The 14291-nt window shown below is 36.6% G+C and overlaps 1 protein-coding gene across 1 annotated transcript in view; it reads right to left on the bottom strand.

The window, feature by feature from the left end:
* Window positions 1–12561, bottom strand: part of RNF19A (ring finger protein 19A, RBR E3 ubiquitin protein ligase) — a 32595-nt gene extending 20034 nt beyond the window's left edge. The window contains exons 1-3 of the mRNA XM_042783628.1: window positions 12554–12561; window positions 11712–12383; window positions 3365–3573 (exon numbers count right to left, since the gene is read on the bottom strand). Of these exons, the coding sequence (XP_042639562.1) occupies window positions 3365–3573; window positions 11712–12383; window positions 12554–12561 (889 nt within the window). The remainder of the gene's footprint in view (window positions 1–3364; window positions 3574–11711; window positions 12384–12553) is intronic.
* Window positions 12562–14291: the final 1730 nt, after the last annotated feature.

The following is a 14291-nucleotide window of genomic DNA, read 5'->3' as shown; positions in this document are numbered from 1 at the left end:
CTCTGCTCAAGGGCAAGTTTCAGAGTCTCTTCTGTCATCCATTTTGGTCTTCTCTTCTTTTGTTGTCTTTTTAGTGACCTCTTGCTTTCTTCATGGATGATGCTCTTGATGTCATCCCACAATTCATCTGGTTTCCGGTCATTGGTGTTCAATGCATCAAATCTGTTCTTTAGATACTTGTCTCTACCTAACAGTAAATATTATATTTTTATAAAAGGAGAATAATACATAACAAAAACTGAAAAATAAGTGGTTTATTTGAAATGTAACTTGGATTACATAAACCTCATAGTAGCTGTACACAAGAAGGCTCACTTAGATGCACTACTGCCACAGTTTATCTTTAAACTTTATTTATCTTTAAATAAACATAATATAAATCATTTAAAGCACATTTATTTATATGCAGATGACTAATTAGAAATAAGTGGAATCACTTTTTCAGTATATCATAATAAAGGGAGACAAAGAATAACAAAATGTCTGGAATAACTTAATTAATAAAACCATTTTAGATGGTAGCTCCTTTCCCTTTTCCTACAAGCCAGTGAGAAACTGAGTTCAAATTTTTAATTTTTTATAGATTATACCAAAAGAAATTATTGCACAGCCATTTGTTCCGACAGCTTTGATTTGTGACACACTGAAGAAAAATGCATGTACTTTAAATTTTTAAGTCTTAATATTTTTAAACAAATATAGAACAAATTCCAAATGAAGTTTATTTTTTAAAATAATCAACTTGGGAAGCTATGTTTATTTCAACAGTGCCAGTATATGGCTCAAATCATTTGGGAAGTTTTTCTTTCAGAATCACCTTCAAAGCTACTTTTTACACACACACACACACACATAATCACTCTCGTGATCGTATTATTCCCATGTTAGTATGGATCCACTCCAAACCAGTGAATCAACCAGCTATCATACTCTAGTTGCTAGACTTAGCTCCAAAGAATCTTTCAATCATTTCCAAAAATCAAATTGATATTAAAAGGATAAGACAATGCATCAAGATTGAAAGGTTATTAACAAAAAGGGATTCCAAGGTAGCACTATGGAAATAAACCTAAAACCTCCCATGATGATTACTTTGAAGAAGACTAATATTATTTGGATTGCTAAATTATGGTGTTTGTTTATTTTTAAAAAATAATACTGTGTTTTAGGTGAAAGTTTACATAATAAATTAGATTCTCCTTTTAATAATTTTTATTCAGATTGTTCTATGGCATTGGTTACAATTTTCACAATGTGTCAGCATTCTTATTATTTCCATTATGTTTGTTCTGTTTCCACTGATCTAGCTTCCCTTCCCTTCTCTGCTTTTTGGTAGGTAGGTGTTAACCATTTGGTCTCATATAGTTCCTTGTTTAAGGGAACACTTTACTCACAGGTGATGTTTATTTTATAAACTAATCTTATTTGGCTGAAAGATCACCTCTTGGAGTAGTGTCTGTGCCAAGTTCAAAGGGTAACTTAGGGCGATAGTCTCAGGGGTTTCCAGTAGGTCTGGCCTTTTCTGTGAATTTAAATGTTGTTCTACGTTTTTCCTCCATCCTATCTGTGACCTTCCATTGTGTGTCTGGAGAGAATGATCAGTAGTGATAGCTGGGCACCATCTAATTCTTCTGGATCCAGGTTAGAAGAGGTCATGGTTTATATGGCTTATTAGTCCTGTGGATTAGTTTCTTCTTTGAGCCTTTGTTTGCTTCATTCTCTTTTGCTCTAGATGAGTAGAGACCAATAGCTGTATCTTAAATGGCTGCTCAAAATCATGATGTTTATTTAAAAAATAGTATCTCTGTCATTTTTCAAAATGAAGACCCAGACATAAAATCTCTATCAGAAGACTGTAGTTTCTCTGCCTCATAGAGAGCACTTACTATGAGTCAGGAAATGTTGTAACCCTATGGAAGTAAGTATTATTAAACCACCAAAAACCAAACTCACTGCTGTGGAGTGACCCCTTCCCTTGGGTTTCCAAGGCAGTATCGCTATGGAAGTAGACTGCCCAATCTTCTTCCCGAGGAGTGCTGGTCTGTTTGAACCGCCAGCCTCTGGTTAGCAGTCACATGCCATGCCTCAGGCACTACGCCACCAGAGCTCCTAAGTATTATTTGCACCTTCATTTTACAGATGCAGCAAGTAACTTGCTCAGGGTCACGTACTTGCTCAGGGTCACATAAAGAATAAGTGGATAAGCTCAGATTTGAATCCAGGCGGTCTAACTCCAGAGTTTATTATTTTACTCAATATATGCCTATGTACCTTTTGACTAATAAATACTCATCCCCTACACCTGGGAGAGGAGGGTTATCTTTCCAGGTGGACCACCCAATAGCTATGGCTACCTCCTCAGAAAACAGTTTAGATATAGTTAAGTCCTCTTTGAATTACTTAGGGATTCATACCAAAAGTTAATTCCTAACACTTTTGGGTTCCACCCAAAATCTTCATAAAAAGAAAAGCAAGCTAGTCACCAAACAAGCATAAAAATTACTGTTGTTGTCCATGTTAATTTTTAGTAAGTCTATTCTAGTCACAAAAAGCAAAAGACTATTTCAACATATTGCTGGTAGGAATATAAATTATTTTCTTCCTACAGTTTTGTATTTTCTATGTTTTGCCTTTCATAATCAGAGAAAAATAAGTATTTTTCTAAAAAGGATTACAATTTCAATAAGCAATCATAAGTCTATAAATATGAAATATTAATTAAAAAATTTTTTATCCAGGGAACATGAGTCTATACATTATTTTTTCCCTCAAACTCTTGGGATGAGATACATAAATTCTTAATGTAGAAATCCCCACATAACTTTTAAATTCATGGTTAAAGTTCTTAGTATCTCTTTAGTAAGGTATTATTTTGTCACCTTGATCCTGGGATTGGATGAGACTTTAGTAAGAAATTTATTTTACAAAACATGTAAAAGAAAAGCATTCTGAGAATAAATACAGCTTTAACTCTGTAATATTGTGATATTTGTACAATTAAAAATAATCTAAAGGTGATGTATCAAAATTAGTATTTTATTAAAATAGTTGATAAACTTCATCTAAAACACATTTAAAAACAAGTTTCAAACCATTTTTGGCTACTATAAATTATATACATGTATCACCATGACACCTCTTTTTTTCCTTTTTTGACTACAGTATCCTTCCAATCTCTATACCACTTTCTTCCACAGAAAAAGAAATGAGTGCTTCTGGGACAGAAATTGTAACACAAAACACATTTGAAATCTGAAGGGGGGATAGAGGATAGCAGCAGCTGAACACTATGCATTTTTTAATTAAAATAAATAACTAGTGTTCTGTGTCACATATTTTCTTAATAGAAGTGAGACATAAATACCTGCTGCTCCAGATTCTTGGCTATAACTAATAGATGAAGCACGTATAGTTCTCAAACGTAAACTCTGGGCTCTCTCTTGTCGGGCAGCATCACAGGTCTGGTTAGGATGCCAAATCTGTTTACAATGGTAGCAAAATTCTGTTCCACAGCCTTCTCGCCCACAAGTTAATTTTGGACAGCTGGCACATCCAAATGCTATCACAGCATATCTTGAAAGAACAAGAAAAAAGATTAAAAACATGATGTAAAACAAGAGATATTCATTAACTGAAAAACTTATCCAACAGAAATGTTATTCCTGTAACATATTTTATATTTATGCATTAGTAAATACATCTACTCCTCACTTATCAACTATCTTGTTATCTGACATTTCACACTTACAACAACAGTAAAAAAATCTACTATTCAACTATTTTAAACTGAAAAAACCAAACTCACTGCCATTGAGTCCAATCCAACTCACAGTGACTCCCTCCCTTTCTGAGGTAGTGAATCTTTACAGAAATAGATTGCCCAGTCTTCCTTCCGCAGAGTGGCTGGTGGGTTTGAACCTCCAATCCTCTGGTTAGCAGCCAAATGCCTTAGGTACTATGCCACCTTTCCAACTATTTTACACATTAATATGTCTGGCAGTGGGAGCTCTGGTAGCATAGTGGCTAAGACACTTGCCTGCTAACCAGACGGCTGGTGGTTCAAACCCACCAGCCACTCCTCGGAAGGAAGGTTGGGCAATCCTACTTCCGCAGTGATACTGCCTCGGAAACCCAAGGAGGGGTCGCTATGAGTCAGGCTTGACTCGACGGCACATAACAACAACAACAACATGTCTGGCAGTAACAAATGCTGAGGTGTGAAGTGAGAGTATATGATGGTTAACAATATATGTCAACTTGGCTGGGCCACGATTCTCAATGGTTTGGCAGTTATGTAATAATGGAATTTGGCAATTAGGCAATGATACAGTCATCTTCCATCTTGTGATCTGATGTGGTTATCTTCCATTTTTGCATAATGTTGATTTTCACATGTTAATAAGTGAGGAGCTGGTATAATCATAAACCCTAATACAATCTCACCAATACAAAAATGGTGAAAAAGTGACCAATTCACAAATGAAGACATACAAATGGCTAAGAAACATTTTTAAAAGTTCAACTTTTTAACTTATATTTACACAAGGGAAAAATAATTGAAATCTGGTGAAATGAACATTTTTGGCAATGTATACTGGTACCACATTTTTTTTTTAAAACTGTTTGGCAATATATATCACATGACCCAAATAATCCCACTTCTAGGAGCCTATTACAAAGGATATCCAAAAATAAAGTAAAGTGCCTAAGTTATCATAACACTGAAAGGATTTAAGAAACAAGACACAATCATTGAATAGATTATATATTTCTAATGTTTTGAAAGCAATTTTAGGGCATAAGAGAATTCATGATATGTTAAATATAAAAGGTAGGACACCAAACTAACTATAGCTCAATCTTAATTTTCTAAAATTAGTATTATATAATACTAATATTAAATTAGTACTATATGCATATAGAAAAGACTAGAAGAAATGCACCAAAAATCTTAAGCAGTTTTCTTAGTATTAGGGCTTTAACTTTCTTCTTTATATAACTTAAAATAGTAATGACTATGATCAACTATACCTGTTAATGACATATTGTACCAATGTTGGTGAGTGATTATCTAACATTTAAGCATCAACTCTCACATATCTGTTTCTAAGCTGCATGGTGAAAAGTGGTCTTTGGTGCCAATCTCCCACTAAAAGCATACAAATTGGAATTTCTCAATCAAGAAAAATTTTTTTTCCCCGTCAGATAAAAGAGTAAAGGCACCAGATTCATGACTAGCCCTAATACCTATTCTCTGAGTTAATCTTTGGCACTTTAAACATTTCTGACTTAAAAGAAAATATGAACACTCCTGGGCATTTCTCCCAGAGAAATGAAAACTTACACTCACACAAAAACCTGTCCATGAATGTTCATAGCAGCTTTATTTCTAATACCCCAAAACTTGAAATAGTCTGGATGTCCTTCAACAAGTCCATGGTTAAACAAACTATGGTACTTATATACCATGGAATACTACTCAGCAATAAAAAAGAAAAATGATACATACAACAACTTGCACAAATCTCCAGGGAATTATGCCAAGTGATTAAAAAAAACATTTTAAAAAGGTTACATATGGGTGATTTCACTTACATAAAATTTTTGAAGTGATAAAATTTTAGAAATGGAAAATAGATTAGTGGTTACCAGAGGATGGGGTAGTAGGGTGTGGTTGAAAAAGAATAATGTGAATGATCTTTCAGTGATGGACCCATTTAGTACCTTGACAGTGGTGGTGAACACATGAACCTACACATATGGTAAAATTTATAGAAATAAGCACATACACACACAAATGAGTACAAGTAAAATATGAAATGTGAATAAAATCAATAGATTGCATTAATTAATGTCAATATCCTGGTTGTGATACTGTACTTCAGCTTTGCAAAATGGCACCATTGGAGGAAACTGTATCTCTCTGTATTAGTTCTTACAACTACATGTGAATCTACAATTACCTCAATAAAACTTTCAATTGAATTTTTTCCTAGGATTTTCTAGCTCTCTTTGAAAACAGTAACAAACAAGTGCTAATCTTAGTATAATAGGCTTTTGTAAATATCAAATATTTCTTCTTGCCCGGAACATACAGGGAGTTTTCAGGACTGGCAATTAAATCTAAGTAAGAACTTTAACTGAGACTTCATTAAATTTCAAGATAGTTTATAAAATTATGCAAGATTTAAGGGTCAGAGCGTTCTTTCATTTTTAGAGTTGCTGCTCCCTTATAACTTACCTTTTAGACTTACATATTGAACTCCATTTTATTCCTGATAGATGAATCCTCTAATCACCACTGTCTCTCGTAAGTATGAGGAGCTCTGGTGGCACAGCGACAAAGGGGTTGGCTGCTAACTTAAAGGTCAGTGATTTGAACCCACCAGCTGCTCCATGGGAGAAAGATGATGCAGTCTGCTTCTGTAAAGATTTACAGCATTGGAAACCCAATGAGGCAGTTATACTCTGCCCTACAGGGTTGCTATGAGTAGGAATTGAGTCTGACATGATGAGTCTGGGATGTCATCGGTATAACAGATCCTGATGGCCTAATGAATGGTTAAGCACTCGGATGCTAACGTAAAGGTCAGTGCCGGCACTCTCATCTCACCAACAACTCCCTAGGAAAAAAGGCCTGGTGATCTGTTCCCATAAAGATTACAGCCTAGGAAACTCTACGGGGCAGCTTAATTTGTCATATCATGGTTGCTATGAGTTGGAACTGATTTGACAGCATACACACAACAACCAATCATAGGACTATAGCCCTAACAACAGACTCAAATGTACCAACAATCATGAAGATGGCTCCTGTTGCTCGAGCCGTCAAATTTTATATACCATTGCAACAAGTTATCACCCAAAGCTCAACAAGTCTTTGTTTAAAATATCATTTTCAGTGACTATGAAAAGGCACTTTCTTCTCATTCTCCTTCTATCCCATCTTTTCTTACAGGAAGAAAGGAGGAAATGGGGGGAGGATGGGAGAGATGTCTGTATACAGGCAACAATGCCAAAACCATTAATTTTTTAAAACTTTTTTTTTGCCCTTACGTGACTTATAGACATTAAATAATTAATTACATTATATTATAATAAATGTTTCTGTATATTCAAAGCTCCCAGCAAAATCAGAAGCATCCCATGACAGGGATAGTGTGTGCTGGTTGTAGGGTAGCCTTAAGCCAACTGAAACAGATGACAGGAACTAAAACATTAACATTTTACTACATGTCCAGACAATGTACAAACTAGGATTCCTAGGCAAAAGGTAATCAGTTTATTCTGTCAAAGGCAGGGTGTACACGTGTCTCCTAGTACATGCCCCACATCCCAATTCCTCTCCCCAGTTATGGACACATTTTTCTCTCAAACCAGTGAGGACTGGCATATTCTAGAGCCAGTAGTTTGACTAGGTCCCTTCCATTCTATTGCTCCACTTACTTTTTTCCTTATCAAGGGTTTTCTTTTTTTTAAGGAATATTGTCCTTTAAACAATCCTAATCTTCCCTTGCCCTCAGAAGAACATGCAGTCAGAAACCCTGAGACATCTTGTAAAGTAGTACTTTTATCTACTCTGAGGGAGGAGCAGTATTTCTCAAGATATGTTAATCTACATGTTTAAATAAAATTAATCTCATATTGCCAACTATCACATGCAAAAAGAAAAGTTGAGAATCTCACACCTAGACATTTCTGAAGAAAAAGCCTTTAAAATGTATTGTACAATGAAAGGGGTGAATGGCTTCAACAAATAGGGATTTATTCTCTTACAATTTAGGAGGCTAGAAGTCCAAATTTAACGTGCCAGCTCTAGAAAAACAAAACCAAAACCAAAAATACTTATTGTCATCAAGTTGATTCTGACTCACAGCAAACCCTCCTTGGGTTTCCAAGGCGGCATCTCTACGAAAGTAGATTCCCAGTCTTCCTTTCGAGGAATGGCTTGTGGGTTTGAACCGCCAGCCTACTGGTTAGCAGTCAAGTGCCTTAGGCACTATGCTACCACTAGGGGCTGGTAAAAGCCTCTCGACCTTGGGCTTCAGCTCTGCCTCCTGTTCCAGGCCTGCTGGAGCTACAGGCATTGTCTGACTCACACAGCTGCTGGCTGCTGAGGCTGATGAAGCCAAGATTGACAAATAAAATGTCACAGTCTCAAGACCAGCCAACAACACAGCAAACCACTAGTTCAAGTCCAGGAACAATTCCAAGATTGCATGGGTAATAATTCCAAGGTAATATGGCCACGGAGATGAAGACTCAGTCAAATGCAGGATCCAGATGTGCCAAAAAGCTAGCGACATTTCTCAAAGCTTCTCCTTATACACTGGAAGTAGGCCACATCCCAAAGCAACTACTTAGCTGCTCATAGCAGATTCCACCATGGAAGTGATTACAGATCTCATCATGGGTAATAACTACACCCAGCTGCCCAGCCACTCAAAACCACGGCCCAACCAAGTTGACAGAAAACATTAACTACCACACCATGGCTATGCATGTCTGTGACAGCCAAGTAGTCACCTATTTACAATAATCCCTATGACAGATTTAAATAATGTTGTTGTTATGTGCCGTCGAGTCGGCCCCGACTCATAGCGACCCCTCCTTGGGTTTCCGAGGCAGTATCACTACGGAAGTAGGATTGCCCGACCTTCCTTCCGAGGAGTGGCTGGTGGGTTTGAACCACCAGCCTTCTGGTTAGCAGTCAAGTGCTTTAGCCACTATGCTACCAGAGCTCCTAGAATGAATGAATGCTGTTTAAATTTAAATATGTTCCTCTGTGGGTCTGAAGGTTTTAATAAATTCCAAGAGGTCTGGGAGTTATGTCTTTTGTTCACTATTAAATCTCTAGTACCTGGCACACAGGTACAATGTCTAATTAAAAAAATAAAAACAAAACTTATTTCAGAAATGTACATGAGCAGTATTAAATGAGAACTATGAAGTGCTTGAGGTGCTCTGGTGGTGCAGTGCCTAAGACATCGACTGCTAACCAGAAAGCTGGAGGTTCAAACCCACCAGCCACTTCTCAGAAGGAAGACTTGACAATCTACTTCTGCAGAGATACCGCCTCAGAAACCCAAGGAGGGGTTGCTATAAGTTGGAATTGACTCAACGGCAGTGAATTTTTATTTATTTATTTATTTTTATGAAGTGCTTACTGTATACTGGGAATTATGCTATTGTTGTTGTTGTTGTTATGTGCCGCCAAGTCAGACCCTACTCATAGCGACCCCTCCTTGCGTTTCTGAGGCAGTATCGCTACGGAAGTAGATTGCCCCATCTTCCTTCTGAGGAGTGGCTGGTGGGTTTGAACCACTAGCCTTCTGGTTAGCAGTCAAGTGCCTTAGGCACTATGCCAACAGAGCTCCCGGGAATTATGCTAGGAACATTCAAAAACTCTCTCAACCTAAAACAACAGCATACTAGTTGCCAGAATAAATCTTGGCACTGTTATCTCTGTGAAAGCATGTTCAGTACTCTAAAGAATGTAACAAATTCTCTAAAAACAAATGTTTCTATACTTACAATCATAGTAATAAGGGGCTCTGGTGGTGCAGTGCCTAAAGCATTTGACTGCTAACCAGAAGGTTGGCAGTTCAAATCCACCAGCCACTCCACAGAAGGAAGACCAGGCAACCTACTTCCATGAAGATTTATTGCCTTGGAAACCTGATAGGGGTCACTATGAGTAGGAATTGACTCGATAGCAGTGGGTTTGGTTTGGTTTGGAGTCATAGTAATATTAAAGATCTACTTTACTTAATCATTATTTAACAATAATTATGCTAATTATGCTAGAAACAGTAAAGATCTACATCACTTCATCTTTAATCCTGATTCAAAATCAAGTATGTTACTCATGTTAAGTAAAATTGTAACAAGGGCTCATGTAGTATTCTGTTTTCAAAGTACATATATAAATTTTATGTCACTGGGTGACATTTTCTACATAGCACAACCATACAATTTATAATGTCAATAAGTATATAAAATATACTCTTAACCTAGAGAGCCAGAATAAATTGACTACAAATGAAAATACATAAATAATAAAAGTAATTTGATATGCTTTTTCTGTTCTTTGTAGGTTACACAACCACTAAAACCAACAATTAGTTTATGGCCAAATTAATCAAGGATAATTTCTTTGTTAAACTTAAATTAACAATCAAGTAGTTTTCATAAAAAAGAATCTTTTAAAGAAAAGCATTTCTACTATTTTATATTTTAGTTAACATTTAAGCTATCATCTTCAAAATATTTAGAATACTAAGTCATTTTTAATAACAAAAAGTCTCATGAGAAAAAAAGTACAAAAATACCTCAAATGAGTTTCTGAAAATTTCTAAATATTTACTGAGAAATATGTCATACATACAAAATAATTATAAAGAATAAAATGAATATTCATGTATCTACCACACAAGAGCACTATCACTAGAGTGATAATTTACAGCCTACATTAAAACACTTAAGAAAAAAAAATTACACCCATGAAATAAGCATGAACCAGAACTATCTTGGCAAACCAGAACCTATGGTACCTTACATATCAGCACCTTCAGAAGCCCTATGATTGTCCCTTGGAGTTCACATCCCCTCCTCTTTCTCTCAAGAGGTGATCGTTAAGCTTAATGGATTTAATCATTCTACTGTTAACATACCTTTTTTTTTAAAAAAAAATGTTGGGAAAATGGTATTTGTAATTCAAAAACTTGAACAAACTGAAGTATTAAGTAAGTTCTACATCTTAAGGCCAGCAAATACTTACATATACATCAATACTAGCACATCATATATGGCACGCATCAAGATCCCTTTTGAAAGGGTCATTTAAGTTTATGACCACAAAAACTCTCTACTATTTATATATCTAGGAGCTCTGGTAGCGTAGTGTCTAAGACATTTGACTGCTAACCAGAAGGCTGGTGGTTCAAACCCACCAGCCACTCCTCAGAAGGAAGGTTGGGCATCTACTTCCGTAGTGATATCACCTCGGAAACCCAAGGAGGGGTCGCTATGAGTTGGGTCCAACCCCATGGCAAACAACAACAACAATTTATATATCTACCTATGTACCTACGTATGTGTGTATATGCATATTATGGATGTGTATACCAAACCCAAACCAAACTCACTGCCACTGAATCAATTCCAATTCATAGGGACCCTCTTTGGGTTTCTGAGGGAGTAAATCTTTACGGAAGTAGATTGCCCATTCTTCCTTCTGCAGAGTGCCTAGTGGGTTTAAACCACCAGCCTTCTGGTTAGCAGTCAAATGCTTTAAGGCACTATGCCAGCAGAGCTCCTTGCATGTGTATACATACATATATGTGTGTGTGTATTTCTCATCATTGCATCTGTTATATAAAAATGAAAATTCTCCAAATGTATGGGGAAAATCAATTTTGCATCCAACTAGATCCTGTATTCTACACCCTACCCTTTTCTTCTGAAAATGCTTAATGAATATGCAATGCACAGAATTTAAAAAAATGAGTAAGACAAGATTCCTGCCTTTAACTAACACTGTGCCTGAAACAAGGCATGAACAAGAAGATATAATATATATATATCTACCTACTGAAGCAATGCATTTCCCAGCATGTTAAAATTTTTCTTTTGCATAGTCAGCAAATTCTTATTTTATCCACAAAGAAAAACATTTAATTCAAGAAAAAAAACAAACAATGTTCTCTTACCCACAGTCTGGGGCTGGACACCACCTACAATCCGGATCTGCAACAAGCCACCGTCTCAGCATAAATTCTTCATATTTTTCCATTAAGACATCATCACTTAATATCAAGCGAATATCGTGGGGATTGAACCGTTCAGTACATTCTGGGCAACTGATATTAACTCTGCTTTCAGAGATTTCTATCCTCAGATATTGTCGTAAGCAATCCACACAAGATCTATGATGGCAAGTCATTATCTCAGGAAATCTGTCTTTAGAATGCCGCAAAAGGCACAAAGGGCATTCTATAAAGTCTCCAATTTGTTTGCTGATGGAAATTAATCCATTGTCAGAGGAGGTATTTGTAGAGAAAATGGAGTTCTTATCCATACACATTTCAGAATGTATACTTTCAATACTTGCAATTCCATCCACCCCGCCATTTAGCTCCCTTGATTTACGTTTGTTATCCTTTTTCCTCCGAAACAGAGAGCCTATTGAAATTCTTCTTTTTTTGGGTGCCTTTTTGACTGAAGGCAAGCTCACAGATGAAGCAGAAGACTGAAGGTCTCGATCTGAACCCATTTGTCGATGTAAACTCATGTCTAAAATGTTCATTAGAATTAAGTCAGGGTCAGTGTTTACACACAGCCCTTCATTATACTTAGAGATAAAACCAATTTCTTGTTCTTGCCTTCAGATTAAGTCATGATGTAAGGAAATCATATTTGGTTTCTTCAAAAATTCTTGAAAAAGTTCAATTGACAGAAGGAGACTGTTACCGTAGATGTCCTGAAAAATAAAACAAAGAAAATAAACATACCAAGGACATTAAACTGTAGTCTGCATGTTTCATAAACTTACAAATTCATGATGAAATTTCAAGCAAGCAACTTCTTTAACAATTAGTTTCATTTTTTTTAACTGTTGTTGTTGTTATGTGCCATCGAGTTGGACCCAACTCATAGCGACCCCTCCTTGGGTTTCCAAGGCAGTATCACTACGGAAGTAGATTGTCCCATCTCCCTTCCGAGGAGTGGCCGGTGGGTTTGAACTGCCAGCCTTCTGGTTAGCAGTCAAGTGCCTTAGGCTCTATGCTACCAGAGCTCCCTTATTTAAAACTATAAGGCAGACCAATTTCTTAAGTAGTCTACAAGAGTATAAAACTAATGTTGCAATAACAATAAGGACATGTGTATTTTGACCTGATAATTATTAAAATCTCCCATGAAATGTTGGATCATTATCATTCTGACATCAATGATTCCTCACTACATTTTTCTAAAAAACTGACAAGCTAATTATAAAATGTACTTTAAGGACTTCCGGTAAGATTGAAGAACAGGCAGACAAGCAACACAGACTACCTCTGACAAAGAAAAGAAAACCAATTGATAGAGATACAGAAGATAATCCTGGTGCCCTGAGCTTTGAAAGGAACTATGCAGAAGTGGGATTAGGCACCAACTAGTGGAAAAACCTGAATGAAAACAGTGAATACAGAGACGGTCGGAGCTGCGGACTGTCAGCTACTCTGATGGAACCAACAGCCTGAATGTTTCCAAGTGGTGTTGGAACCTGAGAATTGACCTAAAGATCAGCCCTGGTCACCAAAGGCTGCAGGGACGACTGCGCTGGTGGCCAACAACTAAAAAAGGAAACAATAAAGAGGGAGACAATCTGAGCTGTTGACTTCCGCTGTCCGGAGGGTGCAGCCATTTTGATTGTTTACATGTGGCAGCCATTTTGGATATTTAAAGTGACCGAGAGTGCAGCCATTTTGAATCTTTAAAATTGGCAACCATTTTGGATTTTAAAGGGGTATCATTCTCATTTGGATTCCAGGGACCTAGGAATAGGCTGTTTGCCAAGGTCGGCAGGGACATATAAGAGGCTGACAACAGGAAAGGAGACAGGTGGTGAGTGTATAAATGCTGTAAACTAATGAACAGAGGAGCACACCACAGTACCCTGCTTGCGTAGATAACATACAAAACAAAGAAAACGAAAATCATGGGCAAGTCACTCCAACATACAATCACCAATTAAATATAAACACAAAAACGTCACAATGCCTCCGAGACAAAAGAACATCACAGTCCACACAAAGAAGCAAGATAAAAGCAGGAAAAACATGGCACCAGGATACAGACCTAAAACTTATCCCTGAGGAAGATGCAATATTGGAACTCCCTGTTAAGGAATTCAAAAGAATTATATTTAGGTATTTTCAAAGGATTGAGAGACAGATCAAGGAAAATACTGAGAAAACCCTACAACAATTTCGAAAGACAATATAAGAACAAAATGGCAAAATAAATGAAAATTAGAAATGATACAAAATCTACACACAGAAATCCAGAAGATTAACACTAAATTTTCAGAAATAGATAAGGCATTGAATGGGCCAAGAAGCAGAATTGAATCAATGGAAGACCCAATTGGTGAGATTGAAGGCAAATACCTGAACACTTCTTTGGAAAGGGATCAATCAGGAACAAGATCAAAACAAAATGAAGAAAGCCTAAGGTTCATGTGGGATACCATCAAAAGGAATAACCTATGTGTAATTGGAATTCCAGAACAGGAAGAGACAAATAAA

The sequence above is a fragment of the Orycteropus afer genome, unplaced genomic scaffold (assembly GCF_000298275.1).
Source record: "Orycteropus afer afer isolate SDZICR_OR568_19922 unplaced genomic scaffold, OryAfe1.0 scaffold00021, whole genome shotgun sequence".
NCBI lineage: Eukaryota > Metazoa > Chordata > Mammalia > Tubulidentata > Orycteropodidae > Orycteropus > Orycteropus afer.
This window is presented reverse-complemented; position numbering and strand designations above follow the sequence as displayed.